General features: G+C 43.3%; 2 protein-coding genes across 6 annotated transcripts; both read right to left on the bottom strand.

Moving 5' to 3' along the window:
* Positions 1-343: 343 nt before the first annotated feature.
* LOC127752440 (pentatricopeptide repeat-containing protein At3g22470, mitochondrial-like) lies at positions 344-6118 on the bottom strand. Of its 5 annotated transcripts, none has more exons than XM_052277799.1 (3): positions 3179-6118; positions 2942-3092; positions 344-725 (listed from the first exon to the last, which is right to left on the bottom strand). In XM_052277799.1, exon 1 carries the CDS (start codon positions 6083-6085, stop codon positions 3521-3523), a length of 2565 nt encoding a protein of 854 aa, XP_052133759.1. In that variant the 5' UTR covers positions 6086-6118; the 3' UTR covers positions 344-725; positions 2942-3092; positions 3179-3520. The 5 variants fall into 5 exon arrangements, with proteins under 5 accessions (XP_052133759.1, XP_052133758.1, XP_052133757.1 ...); XM_052277798.1 differs by lacking the exon at positions 344-725 and adding an exon at positions 735-2861; XM_052277797.1 differs by lacking the exon at positions 344-725 and adding an exon at positions 735-2360.
* A 6041-nt stretch (positions 6119-12159) lies between these two features.
* On the bottom strand, positions 12160-14385 carry LOC127753441 (thaumatin-like protein 1b). The gene is made up of 2 exons (XM_052278923.1): positions 13405-14385; positions 12160-12844 (listed from the first exon to the last, which is right to left on the bottom strand). Exons 1-2 carry the CDS (start codon positions 14205-14207, stop codon positions 12661-12663), a joined length of 987 nt encoding a protein of 328 aa, XP_052134883.1. The 5' UTR covers positions 14208-14385; the 3' UTR covers positions 12160-12660.
* Between the last annotated feature and the right edge of the window lie 1595 nt (positions 14386-15980).

The raw sequence follows: 15980 nt of genomic DNA, 5'->3' as shown, positions 1-15980 counted from the left end.
AGGAGGTCAGCACAGGAGGCATGTCGTCCCCTTGTAAACGCCGGCGCCGTCCTTGCCCCCGGCCGAGAGGTGGCCGCATGGATTAGCCTGATGGATGGGGATGGCGGATTGGCCGGGAGGAGGATTGGGCAGAGAGATGTTGCGTGTTGGGGATGACTTGGCAGCAGAGTAAGAGGAGGGATTGGATTAGGATCTGTTTTTTTGAGAATGCCCTCGTACTTTTTGGGATTACATTGTATTTCATATAAAGGTAAGTCCTTTTTCGTAAAAAAATTAGAATAAGGATGAATCTCCAGGAGGACTACTTCGTTGTTTCCTAGAGGATTGAGAGTTTTTTTTTTTTTTTGAAAAAACGCATAGAGCATACATGCACGGCATAAACATCCAACACCCGGTTGATGGTACCGGACACAAGGCAAAGCGTCAAGCTAATCTGCATGAGGAGCCCAAAACAGTAAAAGACAACGTGTAAATTAAACAAGGAGCCCAAAAATAATTCAAAAAAATGAGAGAAACGGTGGGGTTAGGGGAGTTATTGATTGATGATTCGTGTAGGACTTCTTTGCAGTTTAAGTCCCGTTGGTTGTCTCTACAACAGGAAATACTGGCACTGTCAGATAGCTCCTTTGAACAAACTCCTACACTTGATTCAGAGGATTTTTCCGGATCTACCGCATGGCCATCCGTTGGTTCCTTCACAGACATCATAGTCCTTAGGCTTTCCACTGTTTGTGAAAGTCATATGCAAAAGAAGTGACATCGAGGAGAACATCAATACTGAGCACAGATATGAATAGTACCAAAGGCACTCATACAACAATGTTAAACATAAGATCACTGGTTTGAGCAAAGCCAATCACAGGAACTATCAGGATGCAGCAATCAAATATTGTTATGCCACAAGTAGAAATTCTAAACCTAAGATCAGTGCATACCCATCTTACGATCTTGAAGCACTTTGCATTCAAAGCATAAAGAAACAAACTAACCATCAGATACATACAATAAAGCAGATGATTGACTCCAATATTAAGTTAAAATCATAACTAGAAATCTATGAAACACTGTGCCAAATATGGAATATATATGGGGGAAGCCATCTAAGAAAACATGTATAAAAAAAATACTTGCAGAAGCAAAAGAAGAAATGAACTTCTAGATCATTCGCCAGAATTTACTGGTCCTATTAGCAGTTTAAAAAGCTAGGTCATTCAACAAATTGTGGTATCCAAACATTACCAAGTTCTGTCTATTACTAAATTCAACTATTATATTCAAATAAGTACTCACAAACATTGGGAACATGTACAGAATTATATGAGTAAGTTGAAGTATATTTTTTTTTCTCTGCTACTCACGGGTCATGAATAGCTAAAATTTCAACCACAAGAAAAACAGAACAGAGGAAATTTCGATAGTTTTGAGCCAGATCAGAAATGGTATAATAATCATACAAGAACAGAAGTGGGAAATCAACTACACACCCTTCAAAAAAATTTTCAGAAACAACTCAGACTATGGATGCTTTTGCCTGATGAAGCAAGATGACTAACGATAATCCATCTATGATAACCATAGTGCATCAGAGCATTTGCCATAATTTGATCTTACCAGTTCAAATTCCTAGGCCATTCAAGTATTCAACAGTGTGGTATCCAGATATTATTGAGTACCGTACATGAATAAATTCATCTATTGCACCGGATAAATATTCAGAAACATTGTGAACATGTACAGAATCATATGAGCAAATCGAGATATAAATTTTTGTTCTGATGCTCACAAAGTGTTTGGCAGGTAAAATTTCAACCACAACAGAACAAAGGTAACCACTGTTTATAATCTAAAGGTGAAACCTGTCCATGAAATACTATCCCAACTGGTGTAAACTGTAAACCTTCTTAAATAGTTTGAAGTAATTCAGCAAAGGAAAAAGCTACACGTACAAAATAATTGTTACAAACTTACTAACGGTGATGTGGCATACCATGACTGAATCTAGCTTTTCTATAACTTCCTGCTACTTGAATCAAATGGTTGAGAACTTTGTTAGTAAGAATTTTGTAAGTAAACATAGCACTGCTCATCAGCAAAATGCAGATAAATCACTACATGATGGATTCATGAGCAAGGTGAAAGAACCATAGTAAAACTTCAATTAAAATCATATCCAATGTGTGATAGTTCATTGGGACCGAGAAGTGATATTAAATATTTTCTGCTATTTCTTTGATAAGTAAAACCCCAAGACAACAATGTTAACAAAAACACAGTTTGTGTAAATGGCTTATTGAAGATGACAAGTTTGGGGCAATGGATATTGAAGCGACTGCTATCTTGTCTTATGACCATGCTATGACCTGTAAAGGTTACAATGGGAGAGAATTAAGACAATAACATCCCTAGGACAAGCTGCAAGCTTCAGTATTATGCTTGAACAACAACTGTCAATAAAGATACAAGTCAAAAAACAACTGTATAAAAATGGCATATTTAACTCTGTTTTGTGTACTCTTTCCTAGCAGTTAGAGGAGCCAGGTTTCACATCCACTCATGACTTTATGTTTACAGCTCTGACTTAAAGAGCCAAGTTAATCTGCTGAATTATATCCAACAACAGACAGATTAAAAACAAGAGATGCATACCAACAAAGCAATGACTTCAGTTGGAACCTGGACCACTAATATGCATTGTGAGAACCTCCAGATTGTAAGATCCAGACACTTCATGTTAGTATGTATGCTTGAATATTTGAATGTACATTTGGTGGTTTCAGATCCAATTGTGCTACCAAAATTTCACATGGAAATCTAAAGTATTAGAAATGTAGTATGTAATCTCCAGAACTCACTACTCATCCCTAAAAATATGGAAACAACAAAACTTAGAGAAGCTATAGAGAACACCTAGCAAAAAAAAACAAAACAAAACAAAAACAACCTGCATTGCCTGCCTCGCCATCTGGATATCCCCATTGATATGTGTATGTTTGTTTATCAATCCATGCTCAAGTATAGAACCACAGCTCACATGGTCTTGTCTATATATACTCCCAGATATTTCAATGTGACTGCCAACATGATATCTGCATCTGGTACAAAGCAAACTGTGACGAGTTTATAAAATTATAAAATTATCATGATCAACAAATCAAAGGAATTTTAAGAAGTTTCAAACCTCTTGTTAAGCAGGCAACATCTTTAAAAGATTCTTGCCAGCAGCCTATCAGTATCAGTCAGTTCATTTACGATTGTTTCTCATTAGCTAGATAAAATGAGACAACAAGGAACAAACAACACCCTTGTCAGAAACCTACTCTTTGTTTTCCATCACCATATATTCCTGAAATCCTTTGACTTTCCATTTGACAGTAACAATGTGAACAGTAGCCATTGCATCTTATCGCACTGTCAGTCATGAAAAAGCATAACAGTGAATATGTTACTCCTGCAGCAGAGCTGTCCATGACCTGAAAATTATCCAGTAGCTCACGCGGATATGAATTCAACATTTCAATGATCATCCAGTATCCAAACTTTTTCTGCCAGAATGACCAAAAACTGTATTTATAGGTACATGTGTAAACTTGAAGGATCTGCTGTTGCGAATAGTTGTGCATGTCATGAGCATTAAGAACTCGAGAAATAGGCACTTATCAATGTCTGCACTGCTAGCATGAGGATCATCCTCCATATCCCTGTATGCCCAGTCAAGTATATTCCTTGTAGCATCATCAAAATTGAAGGAATCATCTCTCAGCTTCTCAGCCCACACAAGAGCCCGCTTTCCAAAACCATTCTTGCAGAAATGAGAAAACAAAATGTTAATTGTGACATTGTTGGGTTGAAAAGCCAACTTAATCAGTCTGCCAGTCAGAATCATGGCCCGATCTAGAACATCGCTGCAGATCCCATCCATCAATGTGTTGTATGTAACAGAATTAGGAGCACAATCCGTTGCAGCTAATTCATCCAGTAACATCATTGCTCGATTCAGCAGATGGTTGCTACACAAGCTGTGCATCCAAATATTATATGTGAAAATATCAGGTTCACAGCCATCTGCAAGCATCTTATTCATGAAAATCATGGCACCATTAATATCCTTAGAGCGGCAATATGCATTGAGCATTGTATTATATGTCACAACATCTGGAGTTAAACCAATACTGTACATGCCAAAGAAAAGGTTATTAGCTGTGTTCAATCCCCCTTCTCTGCAAAAGCCATCAATTAAAATGTTCCTCGTAAAAATATCAGGAACAAGGCCACTCTGCCTCATCTTCTGCTCTAATTTCAATGCTTCAGACACATTCCCAGCCCTACAAAATGCAGATATGAGGGAGTTGTAAGTAAAATTATTTGGAACAAGCCCTCTTCTTATCATCTCGATAAAACCATTGTAAGCCTCATCTAGAAAATCTAGTCTGCAAAGACCATTGACATATGCCGAGAAGGCAACAAAATCAGGCTGTAAACCAACTATTTTCATGTCATCCCAACACTTCAAGGCACCTAATACATCACCAGCTCTGAAGGATGAGTCCAAGTAGATGGTAAAAGATGCAATCACACAATATCCCATTCTAACCATATATTCTAAGAACAGCCGTGCCTGATCAAGTCTCCCACGATTACACAGTCCCATTATCAAGTAATTCAAAGTTGATGATGATGGTGCAAGACCTAATTTGTTCATAGTTTTATATAGCTCAAAAGCTTCTTCATCAAATCCCTCCTTGCTATATGCAGCAATCAGCGCATTAAATCCTGAAACGCTCACTTGAACACCCTTCTCAATAGCGCTACACAGGAGCTCCCAGGCATCATCCAATCGCCCATCCCAACAAAGTCTACAGATCAACATATCTATCCCATCTGTTGACAACTGTGAACCAAACATTTCATGCAACTGCTGCTGATCAAGTACAAACAACGCAGCCTTCCCAAACTTGTATGCTCCAGCCGAAAGAATGTTGAAGGTGCAGCAGTCAGGCATTAATCCCATGGCCTTCATCTCTGCGCAGGCCATGTTAGCGTTCTCCATCTGACCAGCCTTTGCATAACCATCAATCAAAACATTGAACGTGATTGTATTCACTTCAACTCCAGCCTGCAACATCTCATCAAACAGCCTCCTTGCCTCCACCATCCTGCCCTCACGGCAAAGCTCATTCATCAATATGTTATACGTGACGATAGTAGGACAACAACCTGTCACGCGCATCTCGTCAAACAGATTGAAGGCATCCTCTGCCTGCCCATACACGCAGTGCCCCTTCATCAGGATGTTATAGCTGCACGCATCCGGGACGACGTGGAACCTCCCCATTACGCCGAGCAGGCCACCGCTGACACGTACAAGACCCCTGTGGCACAACCCAAAGATCATGGCGTTGAATATGGCAAGGTTAGGCCTCGGTCCCCTCGCAGCCATTTCCTCGAACACCTTCCAGGCAGCCCGGACCTCCCCGCCACGGAAGAGCAGGCGCAGCAGCGCCGCCAATGCAGAGAGGCTGGGCGTGTCCCCGGCGCGGCGGACGCGCGCGAGCACGTCGAGCGCCTCGTCAGCCATGCCAGCGGCGAGGAAGGCATGGAGGGCGAGGCGGCGCGCGGCGTACCTCCCGCTACGCCCACGGAACCCCTCGCAGAACGCTAGCAGATCAGGGGTCGCATCCGGCAGCAGAGCCGCGAGGAGGAGCGACGCGAAGGGGCGGAGCGCCTGGGCCGACGCGGCGAGGCGCAGCGCGGCGGCGAAGCGGGCCGGGAGCGGTGACGGCGACGACGACGACGACGTGGGGGAGGTGAGCGCGTGGAGCGCGAGGAGGCATGGCGGGGAGACCTTGATGAGGCGAGCGAGCGCGAGGACGGCGTCGCGGCGGAGGGAGGCCGACAGGGAGAGGTGGTGGTGGTGGGAGTGGGTGTTGGAGGGGAGGAGGAGGAGGAATTGCTTGACGGGATCGTAGGAGGAGGTGGAGGAGGTGGTAGTGGAGGTGGCGGCGGAGGAGAGGTGGAAGCTGGAGGAGAGGAGGAAATGGCGGTGTGACGAACGGGGTGCTCTCGCCGCCGCGGCGAGGAGGCGCATCGGGCGGCGCGGCGGCGGCGGCGGAGGAGGAGGTGGAGGGGGGGGGGGGGGGGGGGGGGAGCAGTTGGGGAGGGAAACTGAACCAGCTCGGTATTTTTCAAGTGGTTGAGTTCAGCCAGCGAGGTCGCTGCCGTGGCTATGACGTGTCACTATGTGCTTACGTGGAAACTGCTTTGTTGGGCTATAGGCTAGCAAAGCTAATAGTATAGCCAGTTGCTCACTAATAGGCTATTGTTAAAGCCCACTACTAGTATAATAGATTGTTTATTTACTTACTATATCTTATAATCAAATAATTAATTATAACATGTACATATCCATGTGTATGATCAAGAGCAAATTGTACCCTTATAGCCATTTCTGCCAGGACCAAATTCTCTGTAGTACAAAAATTACAAGGCACTATTATGTCATAACTCAAATACCATTGATATCCTAAAAAAAACAAGGTACTTATTGCATACGGGCACATATATCACAATTTTTAAAACACCGGGAGTTTAAAGAAAAGCTCGCGATGGTACATGGAGGTGGCGCAACCTCTCTCTTCCTCTGGCGAGACAAGGTTGTTAGTGCCTTGGTGGTAAAGAACTAGGGTTTTCGGTGAGCGATTAAGCAAGGTAGAAGAGGGAAGGCGGATAGTGGAGGCGGCATCGTCAATCCACCGGATTTTTGGGGCCAGCAAAATAGGAAGATGTAGATTTATTTTCGCGCTCGTGGATGAAGTAGTAAGCAGAGAGGAGGTAGATTGTGCGTGCGAGGGAGAGGCGGAAATCGCGCGTGGGAGTCGAGCGCACAAGATCGCACGGGAGGGGTGGGTGGAGATCGAGCGGGCTCGGCTGGGGTGGAGGGGGAAGAGAGATCGATCTCGCTCGGTGGGGAAGGGGATTGGCTGTGGTGTGCGGGACCCACAAAGCGTGTTTTTAATAGTCGAGTTGGACTGCAGTCGCGTTGAGAAGAGAGATATCGCCTGGCGACAAATTTGTCATCCATTTTCTTCTCTCCCATCAGTTCTCTTCCCTCCACATAGGAATATGCTGTAGTGCATAATTTTGGAGCCCGCCTAGTCAGCTTATTGTACCCGCTCTAAGGATGTCCAAAATGTACTATTAAAGCTGTGAATAAGTAATAAATGATGTCTTACTTTATGGTACTCCCTACATTCCAAAATATAATGCACAACCACACTTAACCCATAAAGGCCAAGAAATACTCCTTCTATCCCAAAATATAACGACTTCTAGCATTCAAGTTTTGCCCCAAAACATAATAACTTCTTCACCAACGTTCTCTTCTCAATCAATCACAGCCCTTCACCATTCAATTTTCTCACCTACCTCCACTTCTCAACCAATCACAACCTTCTCCCATTTAATTCTGCCTACTTTCTTAATACCCGTATCCGGCCCTAAAAATCCCTATATTCTGGGACAGAGAGAGTAGTTATTATCACCTCATAATTTGGATCACCCTAATAAATATACTACCTCCATATTTTAATATATGACGCCGTTGACTTTTCGTCCAACGTTTGACCATTCGTCTTATTAAAAAAATTACGTAATTATTATTTATTTTATTGTGACTTGATTCATCATCAAATGTTCTTTAAGCATGACATAAATATTTTCATATTTTCACATAAATTTTGAATAAAACGAATGGTCAAACGTTGGTCAAAAATTCAACGACGTCATACATTAAAATACGGAGGGAGTATAATGCATGCACCCAATAAAATTAAAGATCTTAAGGATGGTGCATTGAAAAAAATAATAATTTAGTGAGAAAGAAGTGCTAGTTAATAGCATGCATTCATGTATGCCTTATATTAGGAAACATCTCAAAACGGAAACATCTCAAAAATGAAGGGAGTAGTAGCTAGCCATTGTGAGAGCAGGTAATAAAGACTACCAGGAATTTCTGCTACTGCTGACAGGAAGGAGTAAAATATAATAGTTGTTCAGAGTTTTCAGACAACTGTTAGACATTTGTGATAGAATTTGGAACGGCGTTTTTTTTGTGGGCCCCATCTTAATACCTCTTATCTATCCATATGCATTGTGGTGTCTGATTTAACTAATACCAAGTGACAAATGGTCCCACACTAATATTCACTTCGGTATTATACATTGATGTTGCTCTAAGAGCAAGTTCAATAATATAACTCGCTGATAGCTTTAAAACCTTCCACATCATCATATGGAGTTTGAGTTAAAATTACTTTGTTCAATTATATAAATGGTAGTATTATGATATTATCACTTTTTGTTAGATGTGTAATCCAATTGCTATGTTGTATGATGTCTTGGAAGCTTACCGTCCAATTATAGCTTACATGCATGAGAAGTTAAGGCAAGCGGCGACAATTTATAGTTGTCCTCTCACGTTCTCTTTCTTCACCATTTCATCATTTTTATTTACGTGGATATGTTATAGTCACAGCTTAAATTTATTATTGTGCCTGCTCTAAGTACTTAAGGTGTCGTCGTGTTTTCTTCGAGTAGCTTCAATGCTAATTCGACTGCTGCAATTCAAGAAAAAGGAGCAAAGATTTGGTTTGATAGCTGTACTGTTCAAATCGATTTATGGGATTAATATGAAAAAAAAAACCTTCAATCACTATGTCTACCCTGTATGTGCCAATGATCATGGGAAATAAGTGATTTTTTTTAAAAAAAATCGGTTGAGTTCGATTCGACCTTTTTTTTTATTTGACAAGCACGAGTCAGCCGTCACAGAGTGCATGCTTTGATATTTATTCATCAAAATGGATTTAAACCTCACACTGGAGCCGCTTTTAGACGTCTCACCAAAGGCATGCTCCATACGACATTAACTACACTACAATACAAAATAACCTCTCATTACATATTGTAATATTGTTGCAAAAAAATGCGCTATAATCTTGTGCATTAGTTAGCAGTCGAATAGTCGACTCTTAATACCGATATGGTATTGTAGCGTAGTTCTCAATTTGTGTCAACATGATACAATTTCATGTCATATTAACATGTGTAAAAATAATCTTCCAACATGATGCAAATTTGTGTCATATTAATAAAGCAAAATAGATTATACATCTGCCGCTTCTTTTCAACATTTTTTTTTACAGAAAAACTATACAACGGGATCCCGTCACACGGGATCGAGTCTCAAATCGTGTCCTGACACAAACAGCTCTATGGCCTTTAGGCCCGCCTCCGTTTCCGCTCTCTCGTAGTATATGCGTCTGGTACATATGTCGCAGTAGGTCATGCATAGTGGGGTCCATGCACTTAGTGAATGTGTGCATGCATGCACGATGGCAGGCCCAAGAACCAGTCAAGTCATCCTGTATGACTGCATGGTAGAACTAGGCTTTCCTGTATCCGCGCGTGCAGCTGGTAACCAGTGAACTAGTACATGCATCATCAAAAGCACAAGTTTATCTGTATATACCTCAGTATCAGGCCTGGTACCCAGGTACCAAAGTCTGTGATACCTAGTCACCAGCAAGGTACCAGGTACCAAGTATCAGTCGGTACCCAATCAGTACCAAATGTACCAGGTACCAGCTGGTACCCAAGGTACCAGGTGCCAGGGGTGGTACCAGTTGCATGGTATCTGGTGCCTGTGATAGCTGGTACCTGATACTTATGATACCTGGCACTTAGTACCTGTGATATCTGGTACCTGGTACCCGATACCTGTGACACCTGATACTTGTGATACCTGGCACCTAGTACCTGTGATACTTGGTACCTGATACCCGATACCCGATAACTGTGACACCTGGTACCTGATACTTGTGATACCTGATACCTGGTACATGTGATACCTGGTACATGGTATCTGATACTTGTGATACCTGGCACCTAGTACTTTGTGATACCTGGTACCCGATACCTGATACTTGTGATACCTGGCACTTAGTACCTGTGATACCTGGTACCCGGTACCTGTGGTACGGCATAGTGTACAAATTAATCACGCATTAAAATTGTCCCGTGACTTTACTTTTGTACGGTATCTCGTGGGCTAGCTGCCCTCTTTTTTTATTTGAACACATTTTATTTCCTATTTTGCTCCTAGTTTATGTAGCAGCACCATCAATAGCAACAGTGATACTTTTATTGAAAGCAACATTGAAAACCTTCCTTACTGTTTGGATATCGAACATCCGCTAAACTTGTGTTCTTCTCTTACCGGGGTTGGAAATGAATTGGGCTAGACTTGGCTTGGTTCGTGTAAGCTTGTGACAAGGGACGCTTGACTCGGTTTGGCTTGGTTGTTGTCATGACGTAAAACAACAGCTTGGCTCGCCTCAATCCTCATTCTTGACTAGTTGAGCTCAGGCCAGCTCGCGAGCCTATCAACAAAAATATTTCTTAATGGGAGTTCCAAGCGATTACTGGCAACACATCAACATAGAGCAATGAGCAATCAAGTTAGAAATTTACTCCAATAGTTCAATATAGTCGATAAATAGTCAATACAACCATCAAAGTCACATTTCAGCAAGGAAATTGCCAAGATGCAAGCAACAGCCAACAACACAATAGCAAGTCATCATCAACCTTCAGCTTTTTTCCTGAATCTAGATGGATGGGAATAGATGGAGGTGTTCCTAGCTCTATGTGGTGGCGTCGATGGAAATAGATAGGGACGGAGTGAAAAACTAGAAAGGGTCACAGGACTTAAGTTTTTTAATTGGGCCAGGCCATCAAACGAATGGCCATGCTGGGCTGATCAGGCCAAGTGTGCAATCTCACCGAGCCGAAGGAGCGCCTTGTGAGGTAGCTCGAGCTCAACTTGTTTCAGAAACGAGCGGCTCGGGCTTGGCTTATTGGTTTTCAAGCCAAACCAAAGCTATGCGAGCCCAAACGGATCGGTCGAGCTCATGAAAACCCCAAGTTTTTTTTCCCACCCCTGCCTCTTACTACTTGCCATTCCATCTTGCCTCTTTGATGACACCGATTGCCACCAATATCATGTATTTTAGTCTCAAGGTTCCCCGATAGCTCTATGTAATAATGTCTAGCTGTCTTGTTCCTTTTTTTTGTCTTGGTTGCTGTCATCATTTTCATTGGTGTCTGAAAGATCAATTTTTAAGGAAACATTATAAAATCATTAATAGATCAATGTAAGGAGTGTGAAATGGTCGACAACGCCTATTCCTATTCAGATTGTTGAATAATCAATTTCCATTCCCCGCTGAAAAAAATTCCATTTCCCTCTTTTTCCTTCACACTACAATTTGGTTATATCCCTGAGAAAATTGTATAATGTAATTTGAAGTCAACATTATTGATCACCCACTATTTTAAAAAACGATTTTTCATGGCGTCGCTCTAACATTTTCGCCGGCGGCCGTACGCGAAAACCGTTAGCAACAACGTAACGAGGGGTGGGGGACTTTGGACCGCCAGCGAAAACTAATCTTCAATGGCAGTCGAGTAAGCGGGCCCGCCAGCGAAGGTGTTGCGGTTTTCGCTAGCGGCGCACTTAAGACATCGCCAGCGAAGACCAGTGACGTGGACCACCAGCGAAGATGTAGCCATTTTGTAGAATGTAATTAGAAGTAAACATTATTGATCACGTACCGTCAAGGTGTCAACTGATTGCTCTTTCTTATACTCCCTCCGTTTCAAAATGTTTGACACCGTTGACTTTTTAGCACATGTTTGACCATTCGTCTTATTAAAAAAATCGTGAAATATGTAAAACTATATGTGTGCATGAAAGTATATTTAACAATGAATCAAATGATATGAAAAGAATAAATAATTACTTAAATTTTTTGAATAAGACGAATGGTCAAACACGTACTAAAAAGTCAATGGTGTCAAACATTTTGAAACGGATGAAGTATTATTTAAATCACACCAAATGTCAAATGACACTCTAACTAATACCACTAGTAAATGTGTTACTACCCCAACATAGTGCGTTCGTAATGATCTTTGGTCAGACACGAAATCGTTAGCCGAATACTAGTAGCTTTTGAGAATAGTAGCTTTTGAGAAGAATATAGAATGGCGAGTTTTGTGGACAAGAAAAACGTGCAAGTTGAACCCATCATTACACAATATGTGAAGAATGCCGCCTTTTTTATTTATGCCCAAGTCCACTGAATGGGAACTGTCCTTATCTGCATTAGCGATGCGATCACGTCAGAGCTAGCTCCTTGTACCCTTCGTACTAGCAACAATGATGCTGTACTAGTACTACAAATCCCTTTCAAATCACTAGTAACTAATCTCATGCAAAATCAAACCCTACATACATAATCTGATTTTGGTGTAACAAAGAATGAACGAATCATCCGTCTCCGCCCCAACAAAATCACCTAATAAATACACTAAAATCCCCCCAAAAAAATCAAAAAGAATTACTAAAACTATAATCATCGATATCTAGGTCAACCCTGTAACAGAGCTCGGTCAACACTGTCTTCCTCCAGGGGCCCACTGCGCAGTGGAGCGCAGCCAGGAGGCGGCCGCCGGCGGCCAACCTGCTCCATTGCGCCGCCGTGTGTGTACGTGGACATTTTGACGCCGACGCCGACGTGCCAGGCTGCCAGCCAAGGCGGCTCAGAGCAGAGCGGCGAGAGCGACGGCGGCGACCGAGAATACGGCGGCGGCAATGGAGGAGTAAGCCGAAGTGGTCGTCGCGCCGCTGGATTGCGGGCTTCCGCCGCCGCCGCCGAAGTAGACCATGGTGTCGTTGAGCTGCTGCAGCCCGGCGGCCTGCGGGTTCTGCCCCGACGACTTCACGCTGTTCACAACAAAAACAACATGATTAGCAATATGACCAAACCAAGTTACTCTCACTGACAGGTGGGGCACACCATCAAACCTTACTAAGGTTGGGACCAGCCGTAATAAATGAGCTGAGTACTTTGGGTCCAGTTGTCAGTGACGTGGAAATAGCGTCAAAAGTTGACCACATTGGGGCCCACTTTGTCAATTGTTTTGTTAGTTAATGATAAACGTGCAGTGCGGCCACATGGGCCCCGCGTGTCAGTTCTAGCCGTTTTTTATCCGTTACTAGCCGTTAGCACCATCACCACACCTCCTCGAAATGGCTCACCTAACCTCTTTCTTTTTGTCAGCTTCCCCTCTCGCACACCCAACCAAGGTCAAAAATCCAACTAAATTAACGTGATCAAATCCAGGAATAATAATAATAATAACAACAACGTTTTCTTTCTTTAATTGCGACTTACTAGTACTCCGTAACTGCTAATTACTGGAGTAGTAAGAATTTTCTTTTTTTTAACTAGCGGGGTCATTATTTACTATTGCAATTGCGGATTTTATTTATTTTATTTTTACCTGGTGGGAGCGGCGGGGCAGAAGGTGATGGCGTAGTCGGTGGCGCCGGCGGCGCAGGTGAAGGTGGAGGTGGAGTCGTCGTAGGCGTAGCTGTAGGCGCGAGGGCACGCCGCCTTGAAGAACTCCGAGTACGCCGACGGCCGGCACGTGTTCGGGTTCCCGTACGCGCCGCTGCAGCAGTACTCCGCCGACCCGAACGCCTCGCACGCGCTCCGGCACGCCACCGCCGGCCCCGACGCCGACGACGCCGACGCCACGCGCAGGTCGGCCGGGCACGCGCCGTTCAGCTCCGCCACGCACCCTGTCGCCGCGCACTTGCCGGAGCCGGAGGTGGCGCTGGGGGTGATGAGCATGGGAAGGTTGTAGCCGTCGACGAGGCTGACGTCGAAGAAGTCGAGGCCGCCGCTGCCGTCGAGGGTGAACTCGGCCAGCGTGGCCGGCGGCGCGGCGCCGCCGCCGTTGCACTGCACGTCGCCGGAGCCGCAGTCGCCGGTGGCGCAGGAGAACTTCGCCCCGGCGCCGTCGGCGGCGCAGAGCGTGCGCCCCCACATGCGGCCCGACCACCCCGACGGCGCCGGGACCGCCTGCGACGCCCCCGGCGCGAGCGCGAACCCCGTCGTGGACAGCGGCGCCGACCCCGCGCTGGACAGCAGCCCCGGCCACACCGTGTAGGCGCAGTTGTTGGTGATGGTGAACGTCGCCGCGCGCTCACCCTGCGCCCGCGCGAGCACCGCGACGGCGACGAACACCATGGCCAGCAATGACGACGACCTCGAACTCGTGCCACCCGCCGCCGCCGCCATTGCGCTTGTCGACTACTCGATCGATCGACTTGTAAGAAGGGAGCTCCAAGCCGCGGATGGAGCTAGAGTTGGAGGTGGTTGGATGGCGAGTTAGTTGGTGGTTGGTTGCTTGGTGGAATGCAACGGCTAGCTGACATGATTTATAGGGAGGAAGAAGGAGACGCTGGGAAGCAGCAGAGGAAGGAGCAGAGGCGAGCTTGACTATGGCAGGCTTACTACCGTGTTTGGACTGAACCGTTTTTCCCGGCTATTCTGTAGAATTTTTAAGGCATTTTCTGACCAAAAAGTGTTATGTTGAGTAAGTTTCTACGTTTTGGGACGACAACTCCCTCACTCTCTCTGTCAAAAAAAAAACTCAACCCCTCCTAAAACAATAAATTTAGATAAAGGATAGTACAGATTCACTATACTAGAAGATTTCACATCCTTTCTACGTTTAGTTTTTTTAGAACGGAGAGAATATGTTGAAAAAGTTTCCCGAATTGCTAAACAGTCCGTTTTATATAAATTTTTTTCTTATAGAAGTTCTTTTAATAACCGAAATAAATCTATTTTAAAGTTTATTAGTTACTAATACTCAATTAATCATGTCCCTGATTATCTCTCCTGTGTTTCGAGTCACTAACCGCTCTAGCCTAATAGCTTGAATAAGCCTTAGGGCCTATTTGAACCATCATTTTGGGGGGTGTTTAGTTCGTGAAAAGAAAATTTTTAGGTATCACATCGGACGTTTGACCGGATGTTGGAAGGGGTTTTCGGACACGAATGAAAAAATTAATTTCATAACTCGCCTGGAAACCGCAAGACAAATTCATTAAGGCTAATTAATCAGTCATTAGCAGATGTGGTTTACTGTAGCACTTTATGGTTAATTATGGATTAATTAGGCTCAAAATATTCATCTTGCGATTTCCATACAAACTGTACAATTAGTTTTTTTAATCTATATATCCATGTATGTGTACGTCCAAAGATTTAATATGACGTTTTTTTGGAAAAAAAATTGAGAACTAAACAAGACCTTGGTTTAGCTGATCGAGAAGTATGCTTACGTAAAATGAGAAAGTTGTCGGCCCTTCAGAAGTCAACCTTAATTAGGAAGAACCTTTTCTTGCTGAGTAATTGCTGACTCTGCGTGATGGCCATCTGCGCATCTCTACTTCATTCTTACAGTGTGGTACTGAGCTACTAGCAAACAGAGAGGGATTGCTTGCCAGCATGGGCGTGTTGGAAGTATGTGTCAAGGTGTCTGTGCTTTGAGTAGGATGAAAGATGAGGGATCATTTTCACAGATATAGAAAAGTTAAATGTCCTAGAATGGTGGGTGGATTTTCTGTGCAACACAAATTAATCAAAATGTCGAATGTTACTAACTTGTATTTCCTAAATATATGACTTTTGAAAATAACACATCTAACTATTCATCTCATTAAAAAAAATTATGTAGTATCATTCATTTTATTATGACTTGTTTTATTATTAAAGATACTTTAGACATGATAATTTGTACCAAAATTTTTAGTAAGACAAGTGGTCAAAACATCATATATTTTTTAAAAGAGGAGGGAGTATAATACAAGATAGAAAAAGTTTATATTCGTTTAATATTTACGCACTAAATTAAAATACCATTCCAGTATATTGTCCTTGATAACCCATCAGCATATAGCCCAGTTATAATGTGTGAAATATCTGTAGTAGCACTGATTAGTCAGCTAACAGTCTCCAAACATCAATATAGCTCTTCTATAGGAGTGTACTTCCATTCTTGTT

This window comes from Oryza glaberrima, chromosome 10, assembly GCF_000147395.1.
Source record: "Oryza glaberrima chromosome 10, OglaRS2, whole genome shotgun sequence".
Classification (NCBI taxonomy): domain Eukaryota; kingdom Viridiplantae; phylum Streptophyta; class Magnoliopsida; order Poales; family Poaceae; genus Oryza; species Oryza glaberrima.
This window is presented reverse-complemented; position numbering and strand designations above follow the sequence as displayed.